Source organism: Montipora foliosa, chromosome 6 (assembly GCF_036669935.1).
Source record: "Montipora foliosa isolate CH-2021 chromosome 6, ASM3666993v2, whole genome shotgun sequence".
NCBI classification, from domain to species: Eukaryota; Metazoa; Cnidaria; class Anthozoa; order Scleractinia; family Acroporidae; genus Montipora; species Montipora foliosa.
Window position 1 is genome coordinate 36566913 of NC_090874.1, and position 21440 is coordinate 36588352.

General features: G+C 38.8%; 2 protein-coding genes across 4 annotated transcripts; one reads left to right on the forward strand and one right to left on the reverse strand.

Annotated features, from left to right (window-relative positions):
* Positions 1 to 5930: 5930 nt before the first annotated feature.
* On the reverse strand, positions 5931 to 12014 carry LOC138007247 (serine/arginine-rich splicing factor 10-like). Its single transcript, XM_068854047.1, has 6 exons — positions 11788 to 12014; positions 11610 to 11714; positions 8507 to 8610; positions 7941 to 8040; positions 7027 to 7053; positions 5931 to 6627 (listed from the first exon to the last, which is right to left on the reverse strand). The coding sequence occupies exons 1-6, from the start codon at positions 11997 to 11999 to the stop codon at positions 6369 to 6371; spliced, it is 807 nt and encodes a 268-aa protein (XP_068710148.1). The 5' UTR covers positions 12000 to 12014; the 3' UTR covers positions 5931 to 6368.
* Positions 12015 to 12027: 13 nt separating this feature from the next.
* On the forward strand, positions 12028 to 20954 carry LOC138007246 (histone RNA hairpin-binding protein-like). Of its 3 annotated transcripts, none has more exons than XM_068854043.1 (6): positions 12028 to 12297; positions 12852 to 13064; positions 15466 to 15561; positions 17649 to 17807; positions 18747 to 18905; positions 19911 to 20954. In XM_068854043.1, exons 1-6 carry the CDS (start codon positions 12137 to 12139, stop codon positions 20068 to 20070), a joined length of 948 nt encoding a protein of 315 aa, XP_068710144.1. In that variant the 5' UTR covers positions 12028 to 12136; the 3' UTR covers positions 20071 to 20954. The 3 variants fall into 3 exon arrangements, with proteins under 3 accessions (XP_068710144.1, XP_068710146.1, XP_068710147.1); XM_068854045.1 differs by having other exon boundaries at positions 12031 to 12297; positions 19914 to 20954; XM_068854046.1 differs by having other exon boundaries at positions 12034 to 12297; positions 15472 to 15561; positions 19911 to 20939.
* Positions 20955 to 21440: the final 486 nt, after the last annotated feature.

The window sequence follows — 21440 nt, forward strand, 5'->3', positions numbered from 1 at the left end:
AACGCCTGTTAAGCAGGCTAGAGACAAAGGTATAACAAGCATATCATTTACTACGACAACCAACCACAGAGAAATGCAAAACAAATATAATGGTGATAAAGGGACCGGGGGACGAACTTCGTGTAAGCTTACAAACTTGATTTATCCATTCCAACAGCTCCTTCTTCCTTTGTGTTGTAACTTTGTCGGGGGTGGGGAAAGGAGTGATTTGTCATAATTCCTCGTCCATTATTTCAAAGTTGTTGTTTCTCTCGTCTTTTCACTGGGCCAATTTCCATTCCTGATACGAGCAAACAAGACAGGAGAAACCGTAGCCAGCGAAAAAGATGCATCGAAATAAATTCTTACCTGGCTTAATCCGAAAAAGAAAATGCCTCTACCCTCTTTTTTGTAAAAATGAAATGGTCAACCTCGTACCCAGGGTCTCTTTGTCGACAATGGAGACCCTGGGAAAGAGGTTGTGAAATGGTGAGGTCACAAATTGGTTTCCGCCTTGGCTTAGCTTGGTCAGTGCGTTCCAAAACCACGAACAATAGCAATGAAAAGACGATGTATTTCTCAGGCGACTGACAGACTCTCACTCAACTGTTTAGTGAAGCTCAGTCTGGAAATGAAAGAAAACCACAGATACACAGCCACTGCGATGAGAGTTGGGACTTAAAGCAAATCGCTAGGGCGACCCCTGCTACAGCTACCGGAAGTAAGATGTCCTAAAGTCGACGCAGTGCGCACTCTTCGACATGACATTTCACCGTAGCGCCAAATCCTACACCTCAAATTTTTGGGTTTCGGTATCAGTCAGGGAGAGTAAACCTCCTGATGTCTTTTGTGAAGTACTATCATCTGAGAGTTAGAAAACGCATGATAGCAACCCATTGGTGGTAGCTTGTGAGAGCTAGAGAGGTTTCAATAAACAGTAAGACCCCTGCAGCAATTTGAAGGTAAACATAGCCAATTTTAAAATAGCGCCTAATTCACATTTCAAAAAAATCCTCCCCAAACCGATTTTCTGGAAAGATTATGTGAGGATAATACTTAGTGGAAATTTTCTTACCCAAATATTAATAACCAAGACATAGCCTTGTTAGTAAAATGACCAACAAGGTCATTTTTTGCAATTATTTATTGTTTAAATTCAATGGGAAAAAATTCCCCAGCACAGCACTGATTGCGTAAAAATTTCGTTGAGGTAAGTTAAGCACAGATGCAAACCTCTCTATCACCAAAAGTTACATTGAAATACTTGGTTGAAATGCATAGAAATCAAGCAAAAGTACTGAACTTCGGCTTGACGGCTATTACATTAAAACGAGGCTACAGCATAGGAGACCACTAACTTGGCATAAAGGTGAGGAAAAATCGGTAAAGAGTAAATGGATGACGACTAATTAAGGCCGCTGCTTGTCTATGTGTATCTTGAAATAGCAGAACCGTCATAACAGATAAAAGAAAATTCAAAATGTATATACAACGAAAGCAAAATATATATACAAAGTGAAAGATGAAAAATAAATTCTTGTGATCTGGGACTGTGGATGCTCTAGTGAAAGTTGGTGATTTCCAATTATTTCTAGACAGACAAATGAAATTTTTCAAATGGACTGGGCCGAGTGAGTACTAGCGGCCTGGCCTGATTCTAGATCCGCCATTTCTTTTGTCTTTATGTTTGCTTGGTCTTTTCTATCTCACATTTCGTTCTCGTGAAATAGAGCTATATTTGACACACGACTGTAAAGAAAAGTCAACTACACCTAAAGAAAGCAGTTTTCAACCTTCCAGTTAAAGTGAATGCCGTATTTACAGGTTGTTCTCTGTAAGTATTCGAACAACAATTATACTTTCACTGAAGATAAATTCTTAAGGAGATATTTGTCACAAGAGTTATACTTGGTGTTCAAAGTTAATTACAGGAAAAAAAGTGCTCGCTAAATTACCAAAATGCTTAAAGCAACTATGTTGATTGTAGAAATGGATGACTACCGTGACTTTGACGATCACTGCCTTATCCATTCACCTTCTTGTGATAATGACAAAAAACTTGTTCATCTCAAAGACTAGACTCTTGGAAAACATTAATCCAAACAGCAAAAGTTCGCAACGAAAGAGCTATCTTAAAAATCTATGAGAAATTGAACAAAGATGAAATTCTGAAAATTTGTTACCATCGAAAATGCAGGAGTCTATTTACGTTGGAAAAGAGACCTTCACAAAACCGAAGAAAGAAAAGACAAAGAGGACGATCTCGATGAAATACCTGCAAGAGAAAAGCGAATTTGCTGACGAGCTTCTAGTGCTGGAAGGGTGTCTGAGCCGGAATGCATCTTTTGCGGAAAAGACAAGTTCTTGAAATGCCCTAAATCTAGAGAGAAGCCCGTGCAAGCCGTCCAACTCCGAACTGACAAGACTCTTCGCCAGGCCGCCATAGCAAAACAGAATTCTAAAATCCTAGCGATTGTTAGTAAGGATGTGGTTGCTGCAGAAGCACATTATCATTTTGCTTGCCATAGAAGCTACACAAGGAAAAGGACATCAGATGACAGATGTTGGTACCACAGATGATGATAGTGCGCAATACGAAATGGCCAAGCAAACAGCTTATACAGAGCTTTTCAGTCACATCCGTGATGTAATCATACCAAAGAAAATCATTGTTCCAGTTGTATGTATCCCTCTAGTTACCAATGAAGATCATACGCTAACAGCAGGCAAACCAGCAAAAGAGGCTGCAGCCACGAACTTGGTACGGATCCTTACAAGGCTGGCAGACACGAATAACCAAGGAGACGCCGAGCTGGACTGGGTTTAACCAGAGATGAAGTGACAGTCTCCGCCGACGTGATTCAATACCTACCCACCATTAACGCCCCAGCAACAGACTTGGCAACTGTTTTCGAGACATTAATTCAAAGAGAAGAGATTAGGAGCAAACTATCCCTTGACACGATCGTCGTTGTGATGGATCAAGGTTTATACACCAAAGCGTGCGAGGTCGCTTGGAAAGAGCAACGCTTCTCGAACATTCTATTGATGGAAACATTCACACAATTTGTAAATATGTTGTCAATCATTGGAAAGAGGTTTGGTGACGCCGGTTTAAGAGATATTTCAATCGAATCCCGAATAGTGGCAGAAGGCTCTGTAAATGGCGTGCTTGCTGGAAAGCAATACAATCGAGCTGTGAGTGCACACAAATGTGAGTACGAAGCTCTGATGCAACTGGCGTGGCAGGAATTCACTACGTGGTTGGACGACCGTGATAATCAGGCACCTACAGTACACGTTACTAGAGCGGGTGAGCAATCTGGCCGGCAACATCTAGCAAGAATCCTTTGAACATCTTCTTTAAAGTCCCATCCTTGATGAAGTCTTGGTGGTGTGGATGGAGTTTCCAGAGAAACTGAGAACTGCCACCTGTCTGGATGATTTTTGTGGAAATGGTAGAGAATGTAGTTCTAGGAAAGATACGCGCATCGCGAGAGGGAAACTGGTATTCGCATTTGCACGCTATACGAGCAATGATCCCCTGGTGTTTCGCTTATGACAAGTTCAACTACACCAGATATCTCACGCCATACTACGCCCAGATGACGAATCTTGCAGTCTCATTAACACGTTCTGAAGGCTTTCGAGGATGGTCATTTTTCTGTTCAGCTGTCAGGTAAGGTATTGAGAAAATTTCGCTTTCGGTTGGCACATCTTCAGCCTTCTTCGCTCTTTTTTCAGAGTATGTTGCTTAAACTGAAAGGGACAGGGGGTGAAGAAATGGCACCGTCGGCCTCAGGGGTGTCTGTTGAACTATTAATTCATCAACCTTTAAACATGATTACCCCTTGCTTTACTTACAAAGGACAACCCATTTGGAAGATACCAGTGCACCAGACAACAGAAGTCACACAGACCGCCCAAGGTGGAACCTCACGCTTCAGTCTTCAGCCCACCGCAGTGAAACTATACTACATCACAAAAACTTGGTTTTATCAACGGAGTTGATAATGTAAATTGGCCACCGTACAGAGATTCTTAGCTTTTAGCTTTTAGAATCTCTGTACGGTGGCCAATTTACATTATCAACTCCGTTGATAAAACCAAATTTTTGTATACTACTTCTCCACCGACGCAGCACCACAGTTTCTTTAGAAACTACCCCTTCATTCATTTATACTACATCACAGCAGAGCATAGAAGCGCTTTCCTTGGCCAACTTTGGGATGTGATCAATGGGAACAAGGACTCTAGACACAATGATCTTCAACGTCCACGAATCAAACAAGACCAGGGTGCAGTGTCCCGTGTAGCAGACATTATTCAAGGTTCGAACAACCCTTTCACAGTTAGCCAGCAAGGGCTCGTTAGTATTTCTACACCAAAAGCTTCTCCAAAGGAAGTCGCAACAGATTTGCAGAAAGCACATGAGAGATGGTAAGAAGTTACGACACGTTAGAAAGAGGGCATGGAAAGTGTACCCCAGGTGAAGAAATTTTATGACCCTATGCAGTCTAACAAGCTGAACACTTCCTGTGATATGAATCAGAAGAAAGTGACGTCTAATGGCAGAACTGTCATACTGGAAGCTGACAAGAGTGAATTAGATAAGAATGTTGATCTATCACTTTGCTGTCTTGTCCCAGCAGTCACAAATGCATCTATTTTTAGATACACTTTGCGCGCGAAACAAAGGGCCGCCAATTTTAACCAATCAGAAGAAGCCAAATGCCTGCTTCTGCCATGTTTTTTTCAGGGACATGACAACTGATTTTCGCGGGAGCGGGTATTAGAAAAAAGGACTCATTTGTGACTGTGCTGGGGAGCCCACCAAAGCCATAACACTTTTGTCTAATTCACTATTGAAGCTGATCGATCTCTCTTTGGTCAATAGTTATGGCACAAGGGCGAAATCCTGAAATGAGAGAAATTCTGAAGCACGCTCTGGGACCACTTCCGGTCCTTGGGCCCCATAAATACCGGATGGATACCTTCGTAAGACGAACAAAGCTGCTTTCGCCGCTCCTCTGCAGAAGGGCGCAGAAGTAGATGACTGCGTCCCCAACAATGAGGCAGCGATGATCGACGGAATGGCTTTAGTACAGAAAATTTGCGCTGACAGTTATGTCTTTTGAAGCATCATGTGAAACGCTTAGGCAAATTAATAACTCGGAAACGATGTAACATACAAACCTGAGAATTGGAGTGGTGGTTTATATATATAATATATCTCAAGTTGTTGGCTTTTTTAATTGAACGGTTTGGAAGTTTTTTTGTTTCGTGACAATGAAAACGAGCAAAACATGCGCGCACTGTCCAATGCTGTTTTGACAATATTGTTGCTTCTTTTTTTTCCTCATTCTAGTCAAACAAAATAAATTTCTACAAATCCCGAAATGCTTCAGCTTTGTGCATACGCAAGAACGTTAACTTTACTAATTAAGTTATTGAAGTCGCGGTGAGAAATGCAATTCGAATCCCTAAAAATTCGCTGTAAAACTGGTCAAAAAATCTTGTTGATTCCACGGTACATTGCAGTATTAAATCATTTAATCTAAATCAATGTAAATGAGTTTTCGTGAAACACCTCGCGCGAATTTTGAAATCCGAACTGCATGAATATGGGCGGGAGTGTTTTCATTTTCGGCGCAAGCGTTACTCGTAAGACGACGTGAAACGCAAGCTGTAAATGAAAACAAATCAAAATGAAACTTTAGCATTATGCTTTACAGCCATGTATTAAAAGGCCACCTTCGCATTTGGCTTTCTTATTTCGTAAAAGACCTCTGTCAGCCTGTCCGGTCAGACTGAGCGTTTGCCAGTCCAAACCTCAAATTAATTGGACAAATGTCCCATGACCAGCGCTCATTTGCAAGCTTGTAACCGAGGTCGAAAATTTAATAATGTGGTATATCACTGTCATTAACCGAGACAGTAACGAGCTCAGGTTTTAAATGAAGGGCATGATTTTAATCATTTTGTTAAAACAACGTTCTTATGACCATCTTTGCTTATTCACAAATTACGAACTCCGTCGAAAGACAATGACCCTTTCGTTGTCCTCCGTTTCAACACTGAAATATTTGATTTAAGAATTTATTTCACTAGTTCAATTTAAAAGCGGTTTTTTTTGGTGATACAAGTTCGCTAGTTTGGTACAAGCACGATAGAAAAGTTAAACATAAAGTCCAATTTTCCTTTTAACTGCAGCAGCTACAGAATGCTCAGAATAACATTCAGGAAAGTACTTGGTCATAAAATAATAAACCCAACTATCCAATGTGCACTGCGAGTCGAGTGCAGGGCCTAAGGGTTAAAAAGTTTTCAAGTTACGTGACAACAACATCTTCGAACAAGTTCTCGTTAATGTTTGGACAAGACAACGGTTAGTTTGGACTGGGTGAACGACTTTGTCGACCTTGCTCCTCTTCCTTCTCGCTAAAATCTGCTGCAGGAGACGCAGAGCGCGAACGTGAGGCTGAACGTGACCGTGCCGGTGACGGTGAGCGCGAGCGTGATCTCTCTCGTTCCTTTTCTTTCCTACTCTCGCGGTGATTTTCACGGTTTCTGTCGCTGCGGCTGCTGCGATCACGGCGCTTTGGGGAACGGGATCTGGATTTCGAGTGGGATCGACGACGGCGACGCCTAAAACAATAACACCATTTAATTGGAGAATATTTCTCGTATCCCAGAGCAAGAAGCGTAGAGATATAAAGTCTATCGGACTAGAAATGAAGACAGGGAACTTATTCCATTCATGTTCTTGCGGAAAGGACAGAACTTACACTAAACCATATTGGCAAGACCAAACAGAACACTGAAGCGGCGAAACGAAGAGCACCAAAATACGAATCAAAATTAAAACTGGTCCTCTACTTTCCCCACGAATGCAACAATCCCTGTCCTTTCAACCATTCAGTAGTTGCGGGAAAATCTATCAGGAAGAACACCTCTCTTGGCTATGCTAATAAAGTACTTTTTATCCCTTTTTGATGCAAAACTGAAAAGCGTCATTCAAAACAGAAGGAAAAAAATGCAAGTTACCTTGGGCTGCGACTGCGGGAACGGCGGCTGCAGAAAACAGTAAAAATATGGGATCAATAAATATCTACATATATATACATACATACTTACTTAATTGACCGCTCCCTGTAGGGGCTTTTCAGGGCCGATGAAACAATAAATGAAACAACAACTGTTAACAATCCCAACTGGCCGGAGGCAAACCAAGTGCACCCGAGAAACTGAACCAGGGACTACCAGGAACAAATTCAACGGGTGGTCAGGAACCCGGGATCTCCGGATCTCAAGGCAAGCGCCCTAACCACTGGGTCACACTGCCTATATTAGGTTTCATTAAACTCTGTAAGTTACTATTAAACAGAAAACACAGGAGACAAGTCCCAATATTCCACGATATTTTACCCTTAGTTACATGTATTTGTACTATTTAAACAGTTGCAGAACCAACCGAATTATTTCAAAAACTGACACTTTTCAAATCAACCACATTATTTCAAAAACTGACACACTTCTCCAAAAAGAGTTTATAGTAGTAAACGGTTATCCTTAGTTTACAGTCCAGGGCCAGGTTGTTCGAAAGCCGATCAACATAATCCTGGGTAGCATAAACGTTTGTTCCATGTTTTCAACTTATTGGTGAAAGTTTATTTTGCTTATTTTTGTTTTTCAAGATTAACTTCTTCTAAAGTAAAGTTGTGCCGAATATCAGCGTTGAACAGCATTTGGAAGTAGAGAAATAAACTGATAACTCCTTGGTTTATTTTTAATCTGGGATTAGCGTTAATAATAAATCACTTATTGGCTCTTATTTATTTAACAGCAAAACTTGTAAAAATTCTCCGCCATAGACGACTTCCATAATTGGCTACCTCCTTTACATTCCTTTATATTTATATTAATTAGACCTACTGCCCTCGCCCTCAAACGGTACAAACCTGTAGTTATCCTCTTGGTTGTCTCTTCTGCTGCTGCTACTGTATCCACCGCTGCTACTGTATGTCTCTCGCCTTTCTTTGTTTCTCATCTGGTTCGGAGCTAAAAAGCATATCAATTGCTGTAAAATCAATTCGCCTCCAACATAAGCAGACAAGTCCATTGACTATTTAAAATTTCATATACAAAAGAAACAGTTTTTTTCATGTTAAACAAATTAATGTGCTCTGTTCTTACCATTCAGTTTGTAATAGGCTCTTGAAATAGCTAGCATCACTGGCTATAGCAGGGGCACCAAATATCAACACACATCACGTTCTCTCTTTCAGTGATTTATTACTTAATATCCTTTTCAGATAGCAAGCCAGTCACACTGTTTTCACACAAAGATATTCCACCTTTTTCCACCAAATCCTTTTCAACCACATAGAGCAAACATCAGAGGAAATGCAGATTGGTTAACATTTTGAAGGACCCTGCAGTGCCAAATCCTATCCTTAACATCAGACAATACACATATGCATACACCTTTTTTTGACTTGACAAATAGCACTTCATATTGCCTTACTTTTTCTGTCTCCCTCTGCAAACTGAACTTCAAGTTCCCTTCCAAGCAATACCACTCTGTCCAGATAGTAATGAGCATCCTCTGCATCTCTGATATCTTCAAATGTACCAGATGTTAAGGCTTGACTTTCTCTATACCAAAGCTGATCTTTACCAGAAGCTACAAGGGTGCTTCACTGAAGATGGAGTTTATGCTAGCCAGACCACATTTTCCTTTACTACACACCCATCAGGTGAACATCTTTCAATTCAGTGCCCTGTATTTCTTTTTGCAGAACACAGATGTCTACTGTTGTTGCAACCTGACAAAGCAGCTTCCATTCCAGATGAATTGAATTAAACTCATTTGAATAATCAAACTATTACATGTAGAGCACACACTTACGGGGAAAATCAAGCAAAATTTGGGGCTGTAACTATTCATATCAAGATAACAAAATACTGTACCAACGATATCCTTTTCTTAACAAAAACTTAAGAAAAAATCTGGTTGACCATGGCTTTGCTATTCACAAAAAGAAACTGAAGCAGTTTTTAAATGGCCAACGACAACCGTACAAATTCTTCCATGCCTTCTCCTGAAACTACGAAATTTTGATGAGGCAAGATTTTCACTTACAGTAGCACAAGTAGTATTCCTTGCAAAGTTGTGTTCGACCACTAATATTTGCATAATGCCCTCCCTCCATGCTTTTTTAACAGTTGAAGAGACCATGGTGATACTTGACAAAAACTGATCTTGCACCTTGGCTTTCTTTCTTTTCTCTGTAATGCATCAAACTCTATTTTATGTGTGCTTGAACTTTGCTTTGACAACTTTACTTTCAAACTTGTCCTGAATTGGCCCATGCATTTCAAAGGAACAATGATTCCTGAAAACAGACCTTTGCATTTTAAATTATATTTCACAAACTGCAGATGAAATATGAGAAAACAACAGGTATTGACAGTCTGCTCGCTTGTGCTTTGAATGCCTCCCATGGACCCCCAAAGGAAAAAAATGATGTCATCCCACAACACCAACGGGGCACGAAATATGTATTCCCAGCAACCACTTGTCAGTTCATATAATCTCAATTATACTGGCAGGCCACTTTGTGGCCTTGGTATAATTGTAATGATCACTCACATGACATTTGAAGGGCATAGAGTTTATTTGTGGCCCAAGTGCAAGGGTTTAAATGATGCTAGAAGGACATAAATAAACTATGTGCCCGAAAAAAGTGATGTGATTATCATTATCAATACACAACGCCAAATCATACAAATTCATTAAATAAGCATGCATGTAGCATGAAACTATGGTATGGAAAGTTGTGAATCATGTCACAGCTCTCGTAACGTATGTGACTGGCTCGATACCCTTACTTAAAAACAAAAGACTAAACAATTGAAACAATGACTTATACCTCATTCACACCAAAGCTTAAACACGTTTAAACGTTGTTTAGTTAAACATGGTTTAAAATTGTTTTCTTCAGACAAATTACTACCTGACATTATGAAGACTCCAAATTCAACACAATGAAGACACACATTAGAACTTACATGAATCCTACGTAAAATTCAGTGTTTCAGCCTTCCGTTGATCATTTTTATTTTGTTAAACCTGGTTTAATTAAACGTGTTTAGTTGGTGTGAATCGGTATCAGACTTCAAAACAATAGAAGCTGTTTACATTACCAAACAATAGCAGGTTAAGAGAGCTGCTAATTATTGCTTTGTTTTCAGTCTGGGTATCGAGCCAATCAAGTTATACGTTATGAGAGATGCTACACTACTGAAAGTTGTTGCTACAATATGATCGGCTAAACAAGAGCAAAAATTGAGAAAAAATGCAAAAAACTCATCCACAAAAACTTGCACCAACTCTGTCATTGAAATGGTCCTCAGCATCAGAATTTCTCATTGGCTAAGCGAAGAGAATTGACATCTCTGTGGCCAACGAGAATCAGGGCAGCAAATGCATTTTCAGCCCGATCATTTCCCGTTTGGCCTTCAGAAAGGTGCATTTTACAGAGGCAATTTGTCATTTGGCCTCACGTATTGATAATAATTATGATTTAACTTCGTAAATTGTGGAAGGGCAGAGGCCAATCTACTAGCCTTCCTTGAAGTATGTACAAAGATTGGGAAAAAATCACTTCTTATGTCCGCATAGTAACACCTCACATTTTTCCATTTTCAGAATAAATCAAAACTTGAAACAAATAAACTATGACTTTGCTGTGACACCTTATAACACAGGATATTAGAAGTGATGTGTTTCAGATAAATAAGTTCCACTTTCCTAAAGGTAGAGTGCATATTATCCTTTCAGAGGTTGAGATTTAGAAAGCTCTAGAGCATCGCTCAACATCACACCCTAGTTGAAATCTAACCTCTGCACCCACCTCTCTTTTCGAATTTCTAGAGAACCTTGAGGGAATGTAGGGTAACCAAATAGAAAACAGTCAGAAAATCATTTTTAGCTAATGAAGCTGCTAAGTAACAATATTCACTCTGAGTGTGTAGTGCAAAAGACATTTCAGCAACTCCCAAGAAAAAATTAATTCTGTTTAACTGACATAACAACACGGCCATCTTTAGCAAGCAAAAGTACTTACGCTTTCTTTCTTTCTTTGGAGCAAGGACTCCACATCGCTCAATTGCAACCTTTGAATATCTTTTGAACGAACGCTTGAACTTGCCTTGGTTGCGAAACCCTCTCTTTAATGAAGCTTTTCTAGAAGGTGCAACACGTGAGCTTTTTCTTTGCCTTGACTCTACAAAACGCTCTTTACCCTTGAACTTTTCTGTTACTTTATACCTTGCAATTTTAGACGAAGCTTGAGCTTTCAACGTTATACTCGCTTGTATCGCCTTTGCCTTTATCAACTTTCGACTCTTTATTACTTGAGCTTTTAATTATCATTTCCACATTGGGTTAGCTTGGGGCTTTTATATCTTTATCGATTTCTTTGCACGACTTTCTTGCGGACTTTCGCTTTAGCCCTGGTTATCAAAGTATAACAAAAGAATTTTAGGGCGAAGTAGTTTTCAACTGTAGAGAATAAATTCAAAGATAACATCACAATTTCAGGAACAAAATTAAAAAAGGATATTGTACATAGGAAAATCCACGGGATTCCCTCGTGTAGTAATCCAAAGGAATATACACATCAGTTATGCGGCCATATTTTCCAAACATGCGACGAAGGTCTTCAGGTCTAGAAAGAAAATTTTAAGTTAATATCGAAAGGAGACTCCTTCAGATCACATAAAAGATTCTTTCACCCTTACCTGGTGTCATGGTGTAAGTTTCTCACGTAAAGTGAGCTGTTTGGAGGTCGAGAATATCGAGACATTTTTAAGCTCAATTCGTCTTCTCCTGAAACGCTGAAAAGCCACGCTACAGTGAAAGGAAAATTATGGGATACTAATATGCTCTGTGCATTCTGATTGGTCATCACCTTCGTAACAATCGTTGTCCCAAATTTGGTTAAAGCCACCATATTAGGCAACAAAGCTTCTTTTGCTGCAGTTGGCGCGAAATTCGTTTCACATTACGCGCAACAAAACGCATTTACTGTCGGCATTTGTGTTCAATACTACGTTTTATTCTACTTTTTGCTTATCATTTTATGCTATTATGGACGTCACACCTACAGATATAGATAAATACAAAAATTCACGTCTAAAAGGCGTCGGAAGATGCCGTATTTCAAGAGATTCGCGCGCGGACAGAGAATGTTCCTTGCTCCGTTCAAGAAAGAACCCAAGAACCCCAGAGTCTTATGATCATGATCGAAGGTATGAAGTTTAAATTCTATTTTATTTAGCCGATTTAATTCAGCTACGAGATAAGAAGATTCTGATAGAACTGTTGCAAAAGGCTGTTATATCAATCCGTTGTAATCCAACGTTTGATCTTTTTGAAGATCTAAGCCCATTTCCCGCCTGAGTTGGACTGAGTTCTTTTGAGCTTATAGATGTATAGCTCGCTATGATAAGGGTGCTTTGAATCGTTGGTAATACGTTTGTAACTAGTCAACAGAGCTTTCTTTATACTGTTACTGCCCTTTTCTGTCAATTCTACTCATCTACATGTTGTTGATTTTGCTCAATTACGACTCTAGCTAATCCATCGCCCGCTGCAAGCGGCCGGAGCTGAGCGATGTGATGCGGCTGTATTCGCGGTCTAGAAAAAAGGAAAGAAACTTTTTGTTGTGCTCCCTTGTAGCTTTCACTTTGTAGTTATTCCTGAGAGGAAGCACCCTCAATCAATTTGTACTTTTTCTGTTACTTATGATGAACAAAATTCTTGTAGGGTTTAGGATACAACAATATTGTTATTGTGTTTTCAGGCGTAAAAGGCAAAATATATCAGAAGATCAGTGCATCTCGCTTTTTCCATCTGCTGAAAATCATTCAAAAGAGAACATATCGAAGAGCAGAACTTCGCAGTTTTCCAGAAATCGGTGGAGTGAAAACAGGAAAACTGCACTTGCAGACTCAACACATTCCCAAGAAATGCATTTGGACCTCTCTAAGGAATTTCCCCCACTTGGGGCTACAGAGTGAGTTACTAACGAACTTTATAATAAGTGATAGCGATGAAGATGCTACATAACTGCAAATTTAATTTATGTGCAAAAAAAAAACCTATTTACACACCTTGCACATGGCAGCAGTTACACATAACTGGCCCAATTCACACAAAAATGGGCATGTGGAAGCTCAGGTATGATACATTTATTACACTCCGTACACAATACAGAGTTTGCTCCCACTCCTCTTCCACAGCATCCACATGGCCATCTGCCTGACTGAAGCCTTTCTCTTTCCTTATTTCCAGTCACCATTGATTTGGTCTTTTCCATATTTAATTTCAATCCCCCCTGCTCCATTTCTGCCTTCCAACTATTAAACACGTCAGTCACTTCATCCTTTGATTCTGCTGTCAACACCGCCACTGTTTTCAATGTTGACCTTGATTCCACATACAGAGACATAACTCCAGCCACACGCCTTACTGGCACCCTCTCCTTGGCATTCAGTCAAATGCCTTCTCCAGGTCCACAGACATGATACAGTTTCTTCTTCTCACTGAACGTTTCCTGTATTTGCCTCATATTAAAAATTGTGTCTATTGTCAACCTTCCTGGATTAAAACTAAACTGCTGCCCATCCACTTTTATCAATTTCCTCAACCTCTCTTCCAGCACCTTCTCAAACAGTTTCATTCCATGCTCCAATAGTCTAATTCCCCTATATTTTCCACACTCCGAAACCATCTCCCTTTCCTTTATAAATTGAAAGTCACACTGTCCTTCCAATTTTTGGAAATCTCTCCCTCATTGACAGTACTTCTGAATACTCTTGTTAGTTCTCCTACAATGCCTGCTCTCTTTAGCAAGTCACCAGTCATTCCACTCCCTCCTCCTTCTACTTTTCATTCCTTTTATTGCTCTCTTTATTTCTTCCTCTGAGATCTCTTCTATTGTTCCTTCCACCACACCTATCTCTTCCAGATTCTGCTCATTTTTCTTGTTTAACAGGTCTTCAAAGTAACCTCTCCACCTCCCTAGTATCTCTTCCTTCTGTGTCTTCGTTAATATCTCCTTTTTCGTCCTTCATATATACTTTGCTTCAATTACATCTTTTCTCTCTTTCTGCCTTTGTTTTGTAATTCTAAACATTTCTTTTTGCTTCTCACTACTATTCAGTTCTTCACTCCAACTTTCCCATGCCAGCCTCTTTGCTCTGGCTACTTCCCTTTTTGCTTGTCTTCCTTTCTCTTTATATTCCCTCTTATCCTGTTCGTTCCCTGTTCTCTGCCATCTTTTACCCTCAAATTTTATTATGCTTACGATAACAACTGCGTGGCTGCATGCTCGGCCAATTTTGAAATTACTCAGCTGATTACTCCCTGAATATTTTTCCATTCAGTCCTATTACCATTACTAATTCTAAGCGAAAATGATTATTGTAGTCAACCCTTGTTACCCCCAATACAAACTCCATTAATGAGTAAAATCATCTTACATCGGACAGAGCAAATTTTTAAGTGTCACTGTTACAAAGGAAAGAGTTCATACACTGTAATTATTAATGAAAGCCTTGAATGGGACTTAAACCCATGACAGTGCTCTTGTGCTGCACTTGCAACTTGGACAACAACGTCTAAAGTGCGATTAACTGAGTTTGTCTTCAAATGCTGAAAAGGTTAGACCTTCACGGAATTTAAAGATTTGTTTTTACAGAGGAATTCAGGCAGCAGAAGAAATGAGGATATCATTCTTCCAAGTCCAGAGACAAATTTTATCAGAAACTCCATCCATTACAGAGGGACAATTGCAAGGAATAGTTTAACGACCAAGGAAACAGTGGCTAAAACCTTGAAAAAATTTAAATGCTGTCTTGCAAATTTGACAATGACAAACTCCTTATTTTTTTTTTATTATTGGTGAAAGATAAAATGCAAAAATTAAATTAATTAAGATGCCTGTGCATGCACTTAACTTGAAGGATGGGGGAGAGAATATCAAGGTAGGCTTTTTCAGCAAAGAAAACACTGAAACCCGATGTATAGCATAGTAAATTCTTATACAAACACCCCTTGAAAACTCAATTTCTTGTTCTTGAAAACTCATTGAATACTCCTAGAAGTTTATGCACAAAATCCAGCACAATACCTGGCAAGAGTATTTTTTTTCAAAAACAAACAAAATTGCATGATCCCATAGGGTGAGTGCAGTTTGTAGTCTTTCCAATGTCAATATACATCATATGGTTTGTTATCAGGCTCAAGAAACAGCTTACCTGTATCATTCATGAGCTAATGAAAGATCTATTGTTTTCATCCGCCAACATGTGTGATGATGTACTGTGGAAACCACCTGTGGCATAAGGTAAAACCTTTCACTTTGTAACTAAATGCTTCTTTGTTTTTTTTTTTTTTTTTTTTTTTTTGCAAAGTTTTAGCACTACCCCTGAAGTTATCAAGGATTGGGGAAGCTTGGTTGAAGAAGAAGAGAAAAAAGCAATTTCACAAAAAGAGGAAACAAATCCCAGGTACATGAACAGTTATTGATTGCTGTCTCCTTGTTCCAGATATGTCCAGAATGCAAGTAATAAGATTCATGTGGATTCAATAAATGTCAAGAAGTGTTGCCTTGCTCTTTTCCCCAACTTCAACATCACTCGCGTCTTGTAATACAGACAATTAACGTACATCACAAATTGAAAAGTGTCCCGCCCCTGAAATGCTGCTCCTCAATTAAGTAAGGATAAACAGCTGCAAAGGCTCACTTGTTTAAAAATGCAATGCAACACGCTGAATTTGCAGCACAGGAGTTTCGAACTTTCAGCCTTTAAACTCATGTTTTGCAAGTATATATAAACTGCATTTACATGCTGCAATTTTAAGCCAGTGAGTCTTTGACGTCATCTTATCCTTGATCCGACCCTCTGAGGTCCAATTGGTCAGTCTTGAACCTGAATAATAGCAGACCGTCAAATCCTAAACTTGCACTCAAAGAAAAAAATAGCCTTTGGATAAAATTCGAAGCTCAAGATTTTGCCAGTCAGGTGTCAAGCAAACACGCTGTCAAAACCTGAAGGAAAAGGGAAGTGAATTTTTTTAATCATAGTAGCACTTTAAAAGGATATGTCTTTAATTACCAGTACTTTGATCTAGGGGAGTGAAGTAGCCAATAACGCTTTCCATCAGCTGTCGCTTCTCAGTACTTATTGAAACCACTGCTCATGGAATAGGTGTGAAACTTGTGTATGAGTTATCACAGGTTGCACACTATTGTGGTCTCTTCCTATTGCTTCTGTTTTTGAATAACTCTTGCAGTGCTTGACATTAGCAGTCGTCTGGTCATTCCAGGCAACTGGTTTTTGGTAAAATGAAAAGCCAGGAGCACATACCTTATGCATACCTTGAAAATCTAAAAAATATCTTTTATTCTTAATTAATTAATTTATTTATTTAATTAAAGATTTTTTGGCAAAAAAAGAATTTTCTGAAAAGTTAGCTTTTTTTCATGCTTTGGAAAACATTGAAAATGGCATTTCCGAGGCCCTAAAAAGATCTAAAAATAAAAATTGTCTGGGGGAGCATGCCTTAACACCCTCCTAGAGGCTCACACCTTCAGTGCCGTCTCACCATGCTACGCTCTTGACAGCCTGTACATGTAACTAATTTATGTGACCATAATTTATTGTGAATTAAATTCAATTTACCAGCACTTTGTTGTTATTCTACTGGCTACTCCCCTCATAGTTTTAGGCGCCTTGGCGCTACTTTTGCCTTTGAAGCTCAATTACCATGTGAGCTAATTAAGGTGCAGGGCAACTGGTGTAGTGACTTATTTAAGTTATCTCAAAATGACTGATCGACAAAAGAGAGTGCATGGCGGCTACTCGCATTCCGACTGCTATTTCACATATTGCTGTTTAGTTTAGTTGTTGCTTTTTCATGTTACTGTTATCTCTAATTATGTACTCACTCTCAACCACATATTACCTTTATTTCAAATTATGTAATCATTCTCAACCACATACTTCCACGTTTGGGCCTTGGTGGTTGTGTTTATTGACTTCACACCATCGTCTCGTTCTGCTTGTCAATAAACTGTTTTGCTCAAACATTGTAGTCTGTGTTTGATATTATAATTAATTAATTAATTAATTAATTGACTGAGGAAGTGCCAAGTGATGAGAGCGAAGTGCAGGAGACATGGCCACAAGACATATTGCCAAATAATATCCACTTCGTCCACTCATTTTTTGTCATTATCTTTCCTTCATCTTTCTCTTTCGTACTCATTCAGTCAACAACTCATGCTATCATATTCAAAACTGTCTGCTCTACAACTGTCATGGATGCTTGGTTATCATCAATGACAATGGCAAAGTTTTCACAAAGCCAGACAAATATCAATTTTCTGCTCCTTTGGACTAGTGAGGAGTTTGAGAAGTCAACCTTTCTTTCAAAGGGGGCAGATATTAGGCACAATACCTTGTATGGTCATGGTATGATCTCAAACACAAAGCTTGCTGATGGCACTTGCTTTTAAATGGCATTCTAAGAGGCGGATTAAAATAACTGATTTACACAGTGACTTACACAAACTCTACTTTCTTCTCTGCAGACCCAAAAGAAAACTTTTGCTCTCTGAAGCTCAAAAACAAAACCCATCAAAGCAAAAAAATTTACCTGTGAATGAACATAGACTTGAAAAGCGCCAGAAACAAATTGACTTTGGCAAGAATACATTAGCATATGGACGTTACATTGCTGCAGTGAAAAGGTAAAGAGTGCCCTGGGTATTTAACGTAACGTAAGGATGACTTTGTACTTGCCCTTTTTACGTCTGGGGCTCTCTCTTATGGCCCTGTAGTTGTGTACATCATACCACTGCAATTAAGTACCCTACTGGAACAAGTCATTTTGGTGTGAACCCGGCCCCCTTCCAAGTTGCTGTACCAGGTAAAGAATGATCTTGCATTAAAAAAAGTGTACAGTCAGCTGCAATGTACACCTCTTGGATGACAGGAATGAGTAGCACATGCTTTATTTTCATCATACACGTGTACACTAAAATGTCAAGTAGACGTAATATGATATCACCAAGTCATATTGGTGTTAAATATTAAATTTCAATGCATACAAGTGTGAGTGCATGCAAACAGCCCCCAAGAAATTATGCATGGCCAAGCGTACCCAGTTTGATGGCCAGGATGAGTGAAAATTAACCCCTTGACTCCTGGAAGTGAGACTTCATAGATTTTACTCTGTCTAACACCAGATGATTTTACTGATCAGTGGGTTCATAACCTCTTCCTCCACTCAAAAACGTATGTCCTCTTTAATGACATGTAAATGAGTTTTAAGAAAAATCTTTTACAATCTTTTCTTGTAAAAGTCAATTACATATTTAATTTTCACTGTGGATGGATATAAGGAATTTACTGGTCCCGAACATTGAACCAAACCTGTATCCTACTGCAATGTCATGGAAGAGTGCCTTTCATAGTCAATTCATGACTACTGAACATTTGCAATTTGGTTGTGAGTATATGACAAAAAGCAAATTTAAAGCAGATCATCTTAAGGCATTTCCCCATTAATTTCAATAATATCATGGAAAAGGTTACTCGCATTTTTGTGGTTTCTTGGAACACAGTGTTAACAACAATGCATTTATTTGGCAAAAGTGACTGTCATTATTTTTGTGCATTGTGTATAGAGAAGACCGTACTAAAGATGACCCTAACACCCCTAACAAGTTTCAAAGTTGTAGCACACGTTCATGGGTTGGTCAAGTCAAGATTTGGCGGCGTAAACTCCATGTGTGGGATCCACCAACTGAAGGGCAAGAGGATCTGTTCCTTTCTTCATCGCAGAGGTAATTCAAGACTCCATACAGACATTTTATGATTTATGGAAACTGCAGTTGGGTTTATTTACTGCATCATTGCAAAAATGTCAAAATAATGCAGCTTTCATTATTATAGACCTTATTCATAAATGGCGGTCAATTTATAATTCTTTTGTCGAAGTGCAAATTAGCCTACCAAGCCTCGATACCATACAGTGAATTGAAAAGATTTCTTGCGCTAAAATGAGGCTTGGTAGGCTAATTTGCACGAGGACAAAAGAATTATAAATGTGACTGCCATTTATGAATACGGTCTATAGTCTACAACTAACAGAGGCATACTGATAGAGGCACAGTGTGTTTGGTATGATAAGATAATAATTAATGAGCTTACATGGTGGAACATGAGTGTTCTACCAATAATTGAACACTTCTTCTTCTTTCACATATACACCTTCTACTTCTATGTGCTGTCATATCACACGACTCTCGTCTTTCCTCATGGCATGGCTATGCCATAACAATGTTTTCTCCTGTTTAATTCCTTTGTGACTTTCACACTAATCCAGCATTCAGATGTTGGTTTTTGGTGAGAAGAAAACTAGAGCACAGCAGAGAACCAACAACTTCAACCCACATAATAATAACACTAACTCCATGAATTTTTGATCCAGGGAAGTGTTAAAATGTGAATAAACTGTCACTTATGAGGGTTGGCATATGCTTCAATAAGGAAAAAACATTTTTTATGCTACCAGAAGACCTAAGCACAGACAACATTCCTGAATACAAGACTGCTAAATGCGATAAAAAAGTCCTCGCAGGCTATCAAAAATTTTCTCACAGCCATTCTTTTGAAATAACATTAGTTGTGTAAGGATACATCATGAAAAAATGTACAGGTTTGCTGAAATTGTTGTGCTTTCTTTAGCACTGAAATTGTCACCCATCTTCTTTTTAAATTTAATGAATTTTATATCCTCGTGAAATGTAACTTGTGTGTTTTTTTGCTTGTTTGTTTGTGATCGACAGCAGCATTCAGTTACTCTCAAGTGATGTTAAGATGGAAGTGGACAGTAACTGTGATGCTGATGATGACATGATGTCAACATCAACCCCAAGCAGTGTTGATGATCTCTTCCATGGCTTTGACATAGATGCATGTTTAATGAATGATGGATTACCTCTTTAGGAACTACCAATAATTGTTAACTTTGTAACAAAAACTTAAGATTACATTTTGAAACTTGCATGTGAAATGGAGCAAATTTCTTGTCATTTTAAGACCCTCATTAACAAATTAACCATTTTAGCTATATAGCATTAGCGACTTTCCTGCTCAAGAAAATTGCAAGCTATTTGTTTGTACTACATTAATAATATTGTATATTTAGAAATTTAAAAGGCCCAAAGACTGTAGGACAATGTTTGACCAAATTTTACCAAGAAAGCTTTTGTGACTTCAATGGAATACCTTTCTTCCAATCTACAACAGTTCTTTTTTAATTTCACTATAAGGTGCTGTTTGTTTTAAAAGAGAAGCTAGGCTTCTAACACAATGAATTTAAAATGGGATGGCTGAAAAATGAATGGAAGAAATGAATGACAACTATGCCCAGCGAGAAATTCCCATATCATTAAAATCTTCTGATTTATTGTGTTTTGGAAAGGTTAGCAATTTCATAGAAAGTTATTTTATGTACACTACTTTTAACAATTTCTATTATTTTTTCTTAACAATGCAGGTTAAAAAAATAGCTTGGGCAGTTTAATATCCTGTAAATCCTTCCCATTAAAGTTGGTCTGCATTTCTAGTTGTCCTGGTTAATGGTGTGATTTACTGGTAATATTGTAATATTTATTTTGGATTGCACATTTTCTACATTCATTGTTTTAAAGTCGTAGGTTCTTCGGTGCTTTATTTGACAACCATTTTTAAAATGCTCCAGAAAAAATGTTTTTTCAAAGACCTTCAAAATAGTAAAGAATGGTGTTTTAATTTTGAAATTATGTTTCAGATTGCACATTTTTGGTAAAAGATGACTCTTATGTAAGAAATAAAACTGACAACATTGCATATGTGTTGTTAGAAGGATGGGCATCTTATGAAGTTGTGAAAGATTCCAACCTCGTTGATGCAAATTTTTGGTCAAAGATGTGCTCTTTTGCAAGGTTGCTGCCAAACGGTCACCTGGGGTGCCCTATTTGCGAGCGCACGCGACCAAATTTCTGAACAAGTAGCCCGAACGGGCGCCTTACTTGATTCATCCTCACTTTCTTGTAAATATGATCCCAGCCGGATTTAATTCATTCTGGGCTCTTGAAAAAATGACTCGGGCTACTAACTTTTAGAAATAAAACTGACAACATTGCATATGTGATGTTAGAGGGATGAGCATCTCATGCAAGTGTAAAAGATTCCAATCTCGTTCCCAGGGTCTCTCTTGTAAGACAGACCCTGGGAACGAGGTTGGAAAGAAGGCTGGGAAATATTGTCCACACGACTGCAACTGCTGCATGCTGCTCTACCATCTGTACTATGCAGTCCTCTGGGAGCTGGTC